Source organism: Atractosteus spatula, chromosome 8, assembly GCF_055471065.1.
Source record: "Atractosteus spatula isolate fAtrSpa1 chromosome 8, fAtrSpa1.hap1, whole genome shotgun sequence".
In the NCBI taxonomy this organism is placed as follows: Eukaryota; Metazoa; Chordata; class Actinopteri; order Semionotiformes; family Lepisosteidae; genus Atractosteus; species Atractosteus spatula.
In genome coordinates this window covers 44049666-44065793 of record NC_142713.1, presented here as the reverse complement: position 1 = coordinate 44065793, position 16128 = coordinate 44049666, and the positions used below count along the sequence as shown (strand labels likewise).

Below are 16128 nucleotides of genomic sequence, written 5' to 3'. Positions count from 1 at the left end.
GTCGCACCCTCTAGAACAGCAATCTCCAACCTCCAATTAACTGAGCTTTCATGCTTTTGGAATATGAGAGGAAACCAAAGCACCTGGCAAAAACCCAAACATTCACAAGGAGAGCATGCAAACTCCACACAGAAGGCTTACCTGTCCAGGACCTGTGAGGAAACAGTACTAACTTGTACACAACTTTGCTGCCCATTTATGGTACATGAGTGATGTTAATCCTCTGAAGTGCCATCATTATAGACTGTATAAATGAAATCAGCAGTTCTGGTTCTTGGCTTTGCAATCCTTTCCAAACATAGAACTTGTGTTAGTCCTGGAGAAGTGGGTAAAGGGATGCTCCACAACTGGGGTTGTTTTCAATCATTTTTGGGGCTCAGATTCACTGAGTCTTTAATGTTATAGGTATATAGGTCCTGTGGGTGACTAGAAGGTCGCAGGTAATTATTCTGCCCAATTTACTATGCATAAAACTCAATCCAGCTCCACAGAGTATTGACAGCATTAAAAAAGTATTAAAAACGTTTTGTTTGTTTGAATGTTTTACCACTACTATATAAGAGAGCAGGATACACATTCTCTATGGATTGTTAAGTTTTAAAAAGTAATTTTTGAAATTAATTGCAATTATCCATTGAAATACATTCAAATGTACTTTCTCACGTTAGAGAACATATGATGCAAACAACCAAAATGTTGTTGTTTTTTACAATGTCATCATAACTTTCCATACAAGGTATTTATTCATTCTTGACATGAAGTATGGTTCTTAAGCTGATTAAGTAAGCAATCAAAAATAACAAAAAAAGGTACTGTAACAGGGAACAGATTTGTTTGCATTCTGAAATGCCTCCCTCCAGTACATTGTTGAAAATGTTAAAAAGGCTGATGTGTACTTAAACTAAATGAGCAATGCAAATATTACAAGAATATTCATACATACAGTACAGTATAATTTTAATTAAAATGAAACTGGTATCTGCACACTAACAAGGTAAATCACACAATACACTTATATGACACAGTAATAATATAATTATATAACATACCAATAACGTAAATCAAGAGAAAAATCTATATTTTACCTTCATCTTTGCAACCTCCAAGTGCAGTACCTGTTAAATAAGAAGTAAGGAGTGAGTTTTCCTGTGCCTGCTCAGTTAAACCTGCTATTATGTGGTGACTCAGTGAACTCACTCAAATTGGTAGCTTGCAGAGAAAAAAAAAGTTTCTAAGGATGGGTTAAAGAAGTCTTCTTCTACTGAAGTATTTCTTTTTTGTTCCCCTGGTTGAATACATTTCCTTTGTATTTCCTTTAGAATCAGATATTTTCTCTACCTTTGTGAGAAACAATGTTCTGGTTTAACACTGAGCAGATGGCTTATCCTTCTTTAAAGGTCATAGTCATTTGGCCACAAATAACCAGCTTGCCCTGCTTGTTGAGTTTATTTATTTTACATTGAACAGTTTGAAATTGTGTGCATCTGAGAGAAAAAAGCACACTGAAAATTCCACCTGCAAGGCATTTTTATGTAACAACCCCAATGTTTTCTGATTTCACAATTGGAGACAAGTTCCATTTCACAATAGCTAAAGATTGATTTTAATGTCTTTCTTTTTAATATTTGGGAGGATAATAAACTTTCAGTAAAGCCAACTAAATGATAAAAAACATAAATGTTTATATAAAAGAATAGAAAAATATATATTTAAGTCACCAATTTAAAAGAAATCAAGATTAAAGCTTCTGATTTTTTATTTAGTGAATGCACTTGATCTACTTAAAACTTTTTACTATAGTGATGAAAAAGAATAAAAAAAGAAAAATAAGTTAAACTCCATAAATAGAACTGTATTTCCTATCAAATAATATTTTCACATTTCAGCTACATTTCTTCACAACTGTTTTGCTTCTTACAAAAATGTCTCATACTAACTCAAATGTTCACTGATCCATCTAGTCAGTGTTACTCCACAGGCCTCCAAAGTCAATATGTTACATAAAACAGATGTTCACCTAAAATATAAGACGATATTGTCACTTATAATATACAGGAAATTATCTCCTGGTATTCACTGAAGTCTTCATGGAGTTTATAATAGTATTTTGAGGGGAAGGTTAGATTCTAAGATTTCTGCCAGCAGCCATATCACCCTGCACAACTGGTAACCCACTGAAGCTAAGCAGGTGTGAACCTGACCTGGTCAGTACCTGGATGGGAGACCTCCTGGAAAAAACTAAGATTGCTGCTGGAAAAAGTAATAGAGGGGCCAGAAGGGGGCACTCACCCAATGGTCTGTGTGGGTCCTAATGTCCCAGTATAGTGACGGGGGCACTATACTTTAAAAAAGGCAGGTGCCGTCCTTTGGATGAGATGTAAAACTGAAGTCCTGACTCTCTGTGGTCATTAAAAATTCCAGGCTATTTCTTGAAATGAATAGGGGTGTTACCCTGGCATGTTGACCAAATTTGCCATTAGCCTTTACCAATCATGGCCTCCTAATAATCTTCATCTTTGAACTGGCTTCATCCCTCTGTTCTCCCCCACACTGATAGCTGATGTGTGGGGAGCGTTCTGGTGCACTATGGCTGCCATCGCATCATCCAGGTGAATGCTGCACATTGGTGGTGGTGGAGGGGATTCCCCATTATGTGTAAAGTACATTGAGTGGAGTGTCCATAAGTGTAAGGAATTAATAGTATTAATCTTGCACACTTCCATTCAACTACAATATATAAGTCTCGTACCCAGGACTTCCTTTTATGTATCTCTCTTGCATTCTTTACAGCTAGCTTGCCATTCCTTTTTCAATCACACTATTCTGTATATACTGTATTTTTTCACTCTATTGCTTAGGGTATAACCAAACAACTGAAAAAGTAATGAGTTGAATTAAACGTATTACTAAACTGTATGTACAGTACATACAGATTAGGGCTGGTTCTACAATTGTTTGTCAATCTCTCTCACTTATACACACACCATGTTTATCTGAAATGAAAATCAGTGGCACTCGCATGATTTTTACACCCACCTTTTTGCAGACACTCATTCCCTGTTTTATTGTGGTCTGAAGGCTCTTTGCTTATATGGGAAACAGGAATGTTAGTTATATGTTATAGATGTTGAATACTGACAAATATTGGTATTTAAACTGAAAGTCCATACACCAAACAAAAATGTCTGCCAGTTATAAATGATTTTTGCATAGGTTCTAGGATGAAATGTTTTTCTTACTGCATAATATTCAGTTTTAGATCAACATTAAAATCATAAACTTTAATTGTAAAATCTGAATATTATTAAATGAATGTTCATTGCAATTTAAAAATAGTATAAGAATATGTAAATGTGTCTTCAAATGGTTTGGCCAACAAAAATGTGCAAGAAGAATGTTCAATGTGATTACTAAGTGATACAACTTCTTTACACAGTTACAGTACATTGGTACAAAAAGTTTATTGAAAAAAAAACAGCTACAGTTGGTTGAATGTGAAAAGGCCTTTCATTATTTCAACAGAATGAAATTCACATCCTTGTAATTAGCAATGCAAAAATGAGTAAGAGGTGCCAAAGATGCCTATTACATATACTATTCACATTATCTAAAGATCACATGATTACCACTTGTTGACCACAAATATCTCATGGTCCTCAAGGTAAAATTATGCCAATAAATTAAAAAAAAACACTTCACAATCTAATTCTGAATTGCTCATGGTCACTGTAGTTTAGAAACAACCATCATATTCTAGATCCCTTTTTGCTTGTTTTCATCTTTGTCTTCCTTAATGTTAGAGTCCATATTGATGACAGAGTTGTACTGTACCTGATACAGCAGAAAATATCTGAACAAAAAAAGGCACAGGATATTTCTTATTTACCACACATGGCATGTAACCAGAAATTGCTCTATCAAAATATTAAAGGGAAATGAGCAAATTTAACTGAAATCTACATACATATTCTGTAAGGATTACAAATATTTTTGTTTAATATATAGTACATGAATGTCCTATGTTTATTTTTACTTTCTATTGATATAATTGGTGAATTTGATTTCTTATATACTCCCATTTAACCATTTTTCAGCGCATTTAAGCAATTGTTTACATACTGTAAATGTAATGAGTAACACACTTGTCACGAAGCGTTTTTCAGGACCCTATGCAGATGGCAGAATCCGGAGGGGAGTGAGACAAACACGGGGGAAAAAGGGGGTGTGGCCATGGCAAACAAGTCCGAAGGGAGTCCGTAAGAAAATCCAGGAAATGCAAAAGTTGAGAGCTGGGTGGTCCATCCATGATGGAGACAAGACGAAGTTAAAAGCCGGAGCGGGATCCGGCGAAGGGTTGGGGGAATAAAAAAGGGTAATGGGGCCAGGTGCTCCCAGCCCCGGACCCAGATGGTCAGGACGCCGTTGTGAAGCCTATGCCGCCCCTCTTGGACTCGCTGGTAGGCGGGCTTCCGAATGTCCATCTTCCAAAGCTGAGCCCAGATTGGTAGGAGCATCTGGCTTTTGTAGGAAGGTGGCTGCAACCGGAGGCAGGTGCAGAAAATCAAAGGTAAACAAGAAAGGGCTGGAGCATCCTTAAGAGGAGGGGCTTACGATCGTGACAACACTGTTATATGTCCCAACTAAACATGTTCATCTAGAAAACAGGATAAATATTATATAAGGTACATCTGCTGTTTCGCGATGGTGTGTTCCATTAAAGTACCCTGGTACTTTGTTTTAAGTTAGTTTGTTTTTAAAGTACTTTTTAAGACCTTCACTCCAAACACTATTGTGATCTAGAAATTATTGACAACACATTCCAAATTAAATCAGAAAATATTGCAGCCTCTGGATGCATAAAAAGATACATAAAAACCTTTCTCCTAGGAAATTCAGAATAGATGTGAATGCATATACTGTACTATAAACAGCACATAACACTATAATATGTTATACTGTACTGTACATATTGCTTTTTTATAAATATCATTAAGCCAGACCTTATTAGTATAAACATATTCAAAGGAAACCACAAGAATCTGCTAAATGCTACAGCAAATATTTTATTTGCACACTGAGTATGATGTGATTTAAAAACTCCTTGTACAGTAGTTATTCCAAGGCAAGAATCAAGTTATTCCGAGATAAGAACATAAGAAAGGTCCCAAATGAGAGGAGACCATTTTAGCCATTTTCCTAACAAGTAACCAAACAAATTAAATGCTCAGAATGATCCTCCTCTTACTTCTGGAATTTACTGTTTTTTTAAAGATTTCTTTTTAACGGTGATCTATCTAAAAAGTAAGCATTTAACGATGAGGCACAAACAGAGAAAGACAATTAAAGAAAGACAAGAAATATGCAGAGAAGGGGTGAATAACATGCCCTTCATAATTTTGTTTCTATACTCAACAAATAAGATTGAAGATTCAGGCATCTCACAGTATATTCCTATCCAGCCATGATAACACTGGCAGGTGAACTTTTGCTTCATGACAAAGATGTCTTCATTGCTGAGGTATCCACTGACAAAAAATCTAGGGCCTTGACTGCTTGAGCTACTCCTTATTTTAAAATAGCGGGGGTTAAGATGCAAGAACGCTCCGTTGTCCAGGCTTTTCCGAACACACTTGCCATTCTTCTTACAAAGAGCTTTGCTGCAAAGTTTTGCAGCTGATGTTACATTGATGACATAGTGTCCCAAAGGCCCATCTATGTATTTCTTCACCGTTAAACAATTCTTCTGCAAGAGAAAACAGTGACGTTTTACATGTTTTCGGACAGGATCTGTTTATGGTTTCACTCACTGTGAAACTCTTTTCAATCATAGATATCAAGCTAATTGCAGATGTTTTAATTCCAGACATTACTGTGGGCCTTTTCTCAATTGCTGTCTTCACATTTTACAGTAATTACCCAGTTTGGTATCCCCTTACACTAAATATATGGCTGTTTTTTGCATAGATGACCTGTAAACAGGAAATACAGAACATTAATTTAAAATAAAAACTTTCCACTGACTTGAGAAATATTTCTTGATCGACAGTGGTTCAAATTAACTTACTGTACATTTATTAGTTCTATTTTTGTACTCTTATCACCGGCATTTGTAGTTACAAAATCAAATCTGAACTTTCAACCAGACTACTATTTTCATGAATCCACAAAATAAGTGTTTACTCTTCTCCAACATACAGTACTGTTGGTTATCACTAATAATCGGTTTTGATTCACCTCACAATTCTAGGTCAGTATTCTTACTGCTAACAAGGAAACTAAGCAAAAATAACACAACCGTTTCATTCCTCGATAGAAATCATTAGAAGTAATAATTACAAGATTTACTGTATTACAAGTTATTACAAGAATTAAACCAATATTTTCAATATTAAACATTATTTAAAGGTTGATGTTTAAAACTTCTTTGTTTCTATCAGCAAGAGCCTCTGACATTCTTGTTTCAACAATGACTGAATACAGTACCCGAGATCTTGCATATTCTGAAGATCCCCATAAGACCACTCCAGCTGCTCCCAGTGCAGCACTCTCACCAATAGTGTGGACCAAGTCAATCTATATGAAAACACAAATATCAGTCTGGCAAATCATTGTCTCCTGCAATACACATGACAGAAGTATCCAACACAATTGGGGATTAACAGTGCAAATGATAATAGCAACTATATCAGCAGCTCTTAAGATGTTTAATTGGTTTAATTGAGCAACATGAAATACTGACTAAATATGTATAATACAGAAAGAGGGAGTCAGAGAGACAATCCTATTTGTGTATTTCAAAGCAAACAAATTTAAGTAACAGTAGAATTTGCACAAAAAAGCAATTAGCACAAACAAAAGAAAAAAAGCTGTTCTTACCTCAGATAAAACATGAAATGTGTGGGCATAAAATGGCCTTGAGTAAACATATACAGGCAGCATGTGGTCCGTCCTTGCAATGGATGCAATTCTCATAGCCTCTTTCACACGATAGTGTACAAACTTCACTGTGTTTGATGTGGATTTAAGTTCATAGTCCAAGTAAATGGAAGGGTACAGGGCAGTGCTTTCTTTCCAGAGCCACATTAAGTGGTCATTGCGCACATGTTCGATATTTGGACATTCACCTGTGTATTTTTGTGGGTGTTGTTTGTAGCCATAGTTGTAGCAGTCTGGATAAAGGTAGAATCCCCAAATACCATTGGGCCTCCTATTTTCTGCCAGCAAAAGAGTTGTATTCATGAAATTCAGACCAGCCATCTCAAACTCTTCTTTGGCCTCTTTCTCAACTTTCCTATCTGACCATTGTGGGTGAAGCCTCCTTATTAGTTCCTTAGATTTATTTCTGTAAATGTCTTTGGAACCCCAATTCCTTACCCACTGGGGTCTCCAGTTCTCCCAGTCAATTACCCCAAGACCTTTAAAGTCCTTAAAAGGAATGAACTTGTCAATGTCCGACCTGGCCTTGCTCAGGTGTTTAGCAAGACTTTGATTCTGTGGAAGCCCTCCATTGATGGGTGTCCCATCATCGGAGTAGAATGGATAGTAACCTAAGTGGGTGTGATAAAATATTGTAACATTGGATCCACTCAATGTTTCATTTAGGTTAGCCACAATGTCAAATATACTGAGGTCCAGGTCAACTTTGAATTTCAGTCTGCATGATTCTGTGGGAGCGTTCCACACAACAATGAAAGGCTTGTGTTGCAGCAAGGGAATCTTAGCCTGCTTAAATTGGTGGCAAGCAACATGCCAAATGAAGAACATAAAAGCTCGCCAGCAAATTAAAGGTGTAGGGCAAACAGCACTCATGGCATGCAAGTCCACATTAATTACTGAAGTCTCCCTTCAAAAAAACAAAGAAAAATGCCTGTATTAAAAAATAAACACATTACAAAGTTCACTTAGCAAATATAATTCAATGCAGTTCTCAAAGGATGTTCAAGTATGGTTCATCGAATTCACATGTTCTAAATATGAGAAAACAGTGGTCTTCTATTCTGAATAGACCATTTACTGTATCAAACATCTTACAGATTTCTAAAAATGAACGTGAAAAATTATGTAATCGATTCAAACTACTTTCTTTTTCACAAGTAACTGTGTTTGGGATAAGGTTTAATAAAATGTAATCTAGTTTTGACAAATGTTTTTTGTTCAGTTACAGGATTGTGATTAAATTAATAAAACAGCAATAATTCATGGAAAAACTCTTGCAATAATATGTACTGTATCTAACACAGAAATACTTCACTAAGAGGCAATAATTTGATTTAGATACAAGGCTAATAAGTCTGTTATGAACTTTAAAAATTACTTTTATCCCAGTTTTTCTTTATTGGAATTTCACATTTCACTTCAACAAAAATCCATTTAACACTGAATTAATTTGCAGCCATTCACGTTTTCCACATCCCAAGAGGAAAGACAGGAGCTGCCAGGGAACATGACCACTGAATTCGCAAATGAGAATCATGGAAACTCACCACAAACATTCTCATGCCCCACTGAGTGAGGTATGAAAAACGTTGTTTTACAGAGGACTGTTTAATTCTGCAGGCTAACAGAATCACTATTTTATTAGGATAAGTTAGCTTTTTAGTAAAAATACTACTGATATGATTTATAAAGTGAGCATCAAAGGACTCCTGAGTAATTTTATGTGTCAGTTAAGACCTCCTGATTCTTGGGTCTTGGGTCTGATTTTAGGCTGAGGCCCCTTCAGTGTGGAGTTAGCATGTTTTCCCATTTCCACCAGGGATTCTCCACGTGCTCCATTTTCTTCCCACCTCCAAAAACTATTCTAGCTAAGTTAATGGATGTCTTTAAATTGTTTGTGTGTGTACCCTATGACGAAGGTTCCTTGTAAGGTTCGTCAGTAAGGTAGTGAATTTCAGGTAAAGATTCCACCAAGTAGCTTTCAAGTCAATATGGAAAAAGTAGTATAAAGGCAAAGATCAGGAGAAGGATATAAAAATATTTCAAAGACCATTATTCAAACCTTTCAGCACAGAGAAGTTGATAATTAAGAAGTTGAATGTATATCATACCACCCAGACATTCACTAGATCCCTCCTAACTGAGCAGCCCAGCAAGGAGAAAACTTGTTATAGAAGTGTAGAACACTAGTATAGAAGTCATTTTTGCAAGTTCTTTGTTATTACATCTATGTTTGCCACTCTGTTTTTGCATCATCTGTAAATTTAACTAACTTGCTAAATATTATCTGTAAGATAGAAATTATGAAAATAGGCCAGGAAAAGCAAAATGCCTAAAACGTATCCCTGCAGTACACTGCTTTCTAAATGATTTACTGTAATTAGGGCTTCTCAATCATTTTTAGTGAATCTCCTTAATACTGTCACATTAATATTGGTTAACCAATTTTTAGTTCATATACCTTGGCTTCCTTTAGCTTTTAATTTTTGTAAAAATCTAGAAATATGTTTTAGAGATATCAACTGTTGCAAATTCAAAAAACACTAAACAAAACCCTAAATTTGTCATTGCATGTCATCACTGTCTTAAAATACAATTTCTTTGCAAAATATTCTACTTTAGCTGTATCTTTTCAGTAAATTTACCATTAATAGAAGCAAGATTTTTGTCTATAGCTTCATTATTCAAAATAGCCACCATTTTATGAGTCGGTCTTGCATTTACAGTATGTATTACTAAGATCTCTCTGTTGTAATTATTATTAGAATTCCATAAACATGATTTTCATCACTATATCTCTAACACCTTGATTACAAATTTCTATAACATCTAAGAAAGAGAGTTTAGTAATGTTACAGAAAGGAGTTCACCATTAAAAAACTAAAATGTGTGATCATGTTGACAACAACGAATTTTTGAAGTTGTTTTATCCATTGAGATATAAAAGCTACTGCAATAGTTATGGAACATAAAATCCAGACCAAGAGAAGCAACAGTTCAATTGTGGTAAAGTCACTCAGACTAGGAGATTTGCCACCAGAAACCACAACCATCCAGAATTCTTTGTATTTCTTTGCTTTTGATTACCACAAAAGACCCCCTACTGCCTACATTCTCCAAAAGAAGAAAAAAGAATTAAACCTATACTGAATCCAGTAATCTAAACTCTGAGATAATGTGTATTCTTTTTTTGAATGTCTGTTTGTTCTTTACTGTATTGGAAACCTTACAGAATATGAAATGTATAATCTGTACATCATTAAATGAAATGTTGTATTGCAAACACATGCTTTGCTTTTTGTGTTTGTCTGTGAAATTTGGGGCAAGTACCTCACACATTCCATCTAGTTTTTGGTTCTTCAGCAAGTGTTATATTAAAAGAATAAAATAAAATGCAAGAAATCACAAAAATTATTATTAAAAATTATAATCTGAATCTAGATGACTTGACATAAGATAAGCTAAGGTAATGCATAGAGAGCCCTGCTTTTCTAAATGCTGGCTTAATAAGTAAAATAATACTTAGATGTAGGAAAATTCTACATGTACTGTAAATAAACTTGATTGTGATGCATAGCTCCTTCTTTACTGTATGTTTGATATGCCTAGTGAAAACTATTTGTACCCCTAAAACCATTTTGTCACTAAATACATTTAAAAACTTTTGAAAATATTTCCTGGTTCCAGTTTATTTTCAAAATATTGTGCATATACAGTATTATGAATAAGAACTATTGTTTCTCTTTGGAAACAATTTAAAGAATTTTTTTTTCTCCCAGTGTAAGATCTGAAAAAAATACAATATAATGTATTTTTGTTACTGCTTTAGTGTGTGGTGAAAAACGCTCTGCTGCATATTTGAAACATGTGTGTTTAATTGAAGTTAATGTTTTGGTTGGGAAAAGTTAGCCATACACTTAGACACAGTAAATTCTTCAGGAGACTGTGTTCATATGTGTTTAATTCACACTGCTTTTAATGTAATTAGGAAGAATTCAGACTGAGTCCAAATAGAGTTAAATATTTCCCCCATATAGAAAAAGCATATACAGTACAGTACATGTTATTTCTTCTGTCTAAAAAAAGCAAAGGACCATACCATACTATTAAGTCAAGTTGTGCAGCTATATGAGATACTGTTTTTTATTTGCAATTACATTTCTTAAAACGTACCAGATATTGTTCAAAACATGAGTTGTTTAAAATGTATAATACTACAGTTATGTACTGTAGTAGACAGTTACTGTCAATTTGTTGAAGTTCTTACCCTTTTCACAAACATCTTAATACACTTTACTGATTTAATTGGCAAAAGAGGAATATTGTAAAGTAAGAAAAACAACAATTAAGCATTTATAGTGGTTCTACTTGATATGTCTGTGGAATAACTTAGTGCACCATGAGTACAGTACTAGATGAATCAAAAGTAAACAAGATTTGCAAATAAGATTTTTCATGTACTATACATTCATTTCATTCTGCAGTAAAGCATGTTTGTGAAATAATAGTGGGTCAGAATCTGAAATCTATAAAGAATACTTTTCTATCATTATGTTTTGGGCATCAAATTTTATATTGTGATACAGTACATTGTATTTCCTATGACCACTGCTGAAAAGACAGTTCAGGGTTGCACACACAGTAGTGAATATGACAGCTTGTTTTTTATTTTCTAGCAGTGAGGTAGTATAACTGAATAATGGTTGTAATTCTCACAGTTCAATGTTACACTTCATGAATATGGTGCTGTAATTGTAATATGTTTACTGCCAAATCTCCTAAAGTGTAAAAGGAAAGAGGGGGAGTTTGACTCCATTAGCTCTCTGCTTTGTTTATCGGTGCCGTCCTAAACCCCTATTATTTTTCATTCTGTATGCTGTCTCTCCCTGTGGTTTTTACTGAACATAGCCTTGTGAATGCAATTTCCATATGTGCTGGTGGTTTTATAAAGTCTACTAAGAACAAATTTATTATAGCCCCTCATCTGGATGTGTGACAAAGCTAAGTTTTAGTCACTCTGTCCCCATGGTTAAAATAACAAAAAATATTTACTTTAAACACAAAAAAGACATTAAATAAACCATTCTGTTAAATTACAAAAAACAATATCCATCTTGATTTTTAAAAGTGGAAATAAAGTATGGATGCAAAATAAATATTTTTATTACATATATGTACTGTATGTGTTATACATATTATACAATATTATACATATATCACACTTTGTGAATGCAGTATTTTATGCTGTAGTGAGTTGTGAATGAAATACTCCAAAAATATTTATTTAACTACATAATATTTTATAATGCACTTCTTTAATATCTTTTGTAAGATAATTCTAAAACATTGTGACATATTTACTCTGAGACACAACTGGGAGTATCTTACATTGTTTTAATTAATTTAAATCCACATTAATATCTCTGTAAGAAAACTCACATACTGTATAAATCACATTACCCATCTATGTTCTTAAAATTAAATCATACTAAAAAATTAAAGCATCTCTATGGCATGTGAGATTTATATCAGTGTCTGAACTACAACTGAAGTCTCACAATAATGTAAACCATTTAGCATGAAAAAACACACCAAAATGTGGAAGCTTTATAACTACCAAGATATATTTGACTTGATATGCTGTGAAGATAAACAATTAAATACAAAACAGAATTTTGAACTTTGATATCTCTACATAAAACCTGTATCATAAAACCTGGAAAGGACTAATAGTCTGTACCTACCAATCTCTCCTACTGTTCTGCAGGAAATAGCCGTCTTCCACTGACCCACTGAAACAGAGTGAAGCCCCTCTTTGTTGGCATGGCTCCTCCTTATTGATGGACAAGTGTTCCTAAAGAGGATGCTAAGAGTCTCGATCTTAGTATTGTCCAGAAATTATATAATTAACCACCATTTTCAAAGCCTTCTGTCTAAAATGAAAATTCAATTTGTACATACAGTATGTACTGTATGTTATAGACCACTTTACATGGATCATCTTCCCAATATAATAGACTGGTAATGATATTAGAACATTCAAAAACACTTTTACAATAAAAGATGAATTCCTGCACACATACAGCAAGTAAACAAAAGTTTAGAAAGTAGTTGTCCAATTGAAATTGAGGTTTCTCCAATTATTGTACTTTCAGCAGTTCAGTGCAATACTATTTAAGGTGACATAGAGACGAAACATAGAAAAATTGAGTTGTGTTGAAGGTTTATTTGGTGTTACAAGCCTGGCTGAGGGAATGGCAGCCTGCCAACAAGGATAGGCTAATAGGACTCTTTCCTTATGAGGAATGAGCCAGGGAGCTGTTGCAAGGATGAAGGTAAGGTGAAAAGTGGGGGCAAGAAAGACGCACAAAGGGGTTGCTCAGCAGCCAAAATATCTACAGTATGTGCAGGAGAGTGGCAGTGGCAAGATTAGGAATTTGACCTCCCCCTGAACAGTTTAAAACAATTATACATACTCAACTGTCACGATCGTAAGTCCTCCTCTTAAGGGCACTCCGACTCTTTCACATTTTGCTGATTCTGTTACAGAATGCAGTGCCACATCATGGACCCCGCGGATGGTAGTCCAGAAGTCCAGGACTCCATCTGTTTTCTTTTTTTGTTTTGGGTTTCAGAGCCGCCCTGGAAAGGAGGGGGGTACTGCCACAATCGTAATCCCTCCTCTTAAGGGAGCTCCGGCTCTTTCACATTTTGCTGATTACGTGCACCTGCCCTCAATCCTGCTCCTCCTTATTTAAGCCTGGCACTCTCTCTACTCTGGGCTCTGCATTGGAAGATGGACGCCCGGGGGCCCGCCTACCATCAAGTCGCCCTACGTCTGCGGCTTGAGGGCATAAGTCTCCTATTCGCATCCTGACCTAGGTGAGTCTGGGGCTCAGAGCGCCTGGCCTCATCATCCCGTTTTTATAACCTGTCCCTGTACTGGATCCGGTTCCGGCTTTTAATTCTGTTTTGTCATGTCTCGTTTGGATCGCCCTGTTTTGGACTTTTGGACTTCGCCCCAGATTTCCTGCCTGGACTCCTTGGACTTGTTCGCCTTGGTCATGCCCCCAGAGCACCAGATCTCCATTGTCATGCCCCCCTGTCTGTCAACCCCTCCTGCTCCTCGTCATCTCCTCACCGTCATACTTTTCCACTTACTTCCGGATTATACCGTCTGCATAGGGTCCAGAACTATGCTTCACGGGAGCCTGGACCGGCTCCCGTTACACTGAACACAGAGTTTATGCTCAACATGCATTAACTTGCCTTATTACATTTTCAAATATTATACCATTGTGTAGGTGAGATCTTTGACTTTTTGTCAGTAGTCTTGGCACAGAATGTGTATGAGTGCATCCTTAGCAGTGGGTGTTGTACAATGGATTTGCAGAGATTAGTCAAGGGTAAAATACTATCGCTCAATGAGGTTGTGTGGCCTATGACAGAATTATCATGTCCTGAAATTTCTGAAGTAGGCTAGCTGGTCATCTCTAAAGGGAGAGCAACATTGCTCAGTTCTTCAAGATTCTTCATGACAGTCTTCTTTCTTTTTGTGCAAACTGTCAATTGTTCAAACAATTCATAAAACACTACAGATCTTCTATAGAAGACGGTGACCCAGCGCATACTGTCCATGTTAGACGTAGAAGGAAAGAGGATCAGGACATAACACCTTTGGATATATTAAGCACATCCTGAAAGTCAGCCAGTAATGTTATATGTATGAAGACATTGGTTGTGAAAAGTCCAGTGTCTGGCCTGGCCTGCCTGTAGTACAGGAGGTTGTTAGATTATATCCTGTCTGGACACAATAATAATAACTCTCTTATGATACCTGACGTGGGGCTTGTCTCATTTCTGAAGTAATCACCAAGAATGTAAGTCTTTGATGAAAGGGTACACCACTGACCTTGTCCACACAATGTTAAGTGAGAGTAAACAAGCTTCTGCCTTGCATAAAAGCAAATTGCAATGAAGTAACCAGACATATTCAGTAGGTTACCAGATGTTCTTCTGGTAATAAAAATATTCTATGTACATTGTCTACAATTTTAAAATAAATTCAAAATGTACTGTACCTCAGGTGTTAGTAATATTATATTTTTTAACTGTTCAGCAAACAAAATGCATGAAGTGAAACACTTTTAATAATGTTTGCAGACACAAAATGTTCTTTTAGTAATTGTCACAGTGAGGGATATACCTTCAAGCACCTAAAGTGGTTTTAGGATTTCTTTTCTCCTTTAAGTAAGTAAAACCACATATAGGCAACAAAAGATGTGGGTTCAGGTTTCATTGCATGAAAATAAAAAAAAACACCTAAAGATCTATATTTCTCCTAGAAACAGCTCCACTTGGAAAATGTGCTGAACTCAAGCAAGAGCTACTATTATAATCTTTTCCCTGTTCACATGCCAAGATAGTCAAAGTTTTATCATAGTGCCAGACAATATAAACACTTTCTATTACCGTATGGTCTTAAAATAGAGTTCCAGGAAGTGTGTTTGAATTCAAAGCATAAAGATCTTTTTGGCACTATTTGTCAGAATTCTGATACTGCATCCCCTCTGTCAAAACCTAATTGTTTTATTCTCAGCAGAAGGAAAATGTTTTTAATAAATTGAAGAAGTAAAAGTGAAGGAATTTTTAGTTTTCAGCTGTGAAAACTTTGGATTAACAGTATTTATCGAGGCTGGTTTTATGGCTTTTGTTAATTAACAAGGTGCATTATAGCTCTCAAAATATATTGGTGTTAAATCATGGTCAGAATTTTTATAATACTGGAAAACAGAAACAGAAGAGATTAATATACAGAATGTGACTTCCATGGCAAAGACAACCTGACAGTGTCCCGTATTTTGAATGTTTGTAACAAGAAGAGACGAGTTACTATCCATGCTGACAAGACAAGATAAACGGATAAACAGTAAAGACATACAGTAATTAAAGCATTAGGTTTTTTTAAATGCTGGAGAAAAGGATGCGCCTTGGTAATATAGATGCAACCCCTCTCTACAATTTACAATTCTTGAAGATCTGTGTTTTGTTTGTACTATGTTATTTTTAATTTCATCCATAGATTACAACATTCGGGTCGGTCTTGTGGCATTCACCACTCCCCCTAGTGGCGAGGCCTTCGTGTGAACTTTATGACAATTAAGCGCTTGGAAAGAAGTTCAAACGCATGCA

At 35.6% G+C, this 16128-nt stretch overlaps 1 protein-coding gene across 1 annotated transcript; it reads right to left on the bottom strand.

The window, feature by feature from the left end:
* Positions 1-5290: 5290 nt before the first annotated feature.
* Positions 5291-12707, bottom strand: hyal6 (hyaluronoglucosaminidase 6). Its single transcript, XM_088923816.1, has 4 exons — positions 12681-12707; positions 6877-7843; positions 6484-6573; positions 5291-5743 (listed from the first exon to the last, which is right to left on the bottom strand). Exons 2-4 carry the CDS (start codon positions 7807-7809, stop codon positions 5291-5293), a joined length of 1476 nt encoding a protein of 491 aa, XP_088779942.1. The 5' UTR covers positions 7810-7843; positions 12681-12707.
* Between the last annotated feature and the right edge of the window lie 3421 nt (positions 12708-16128).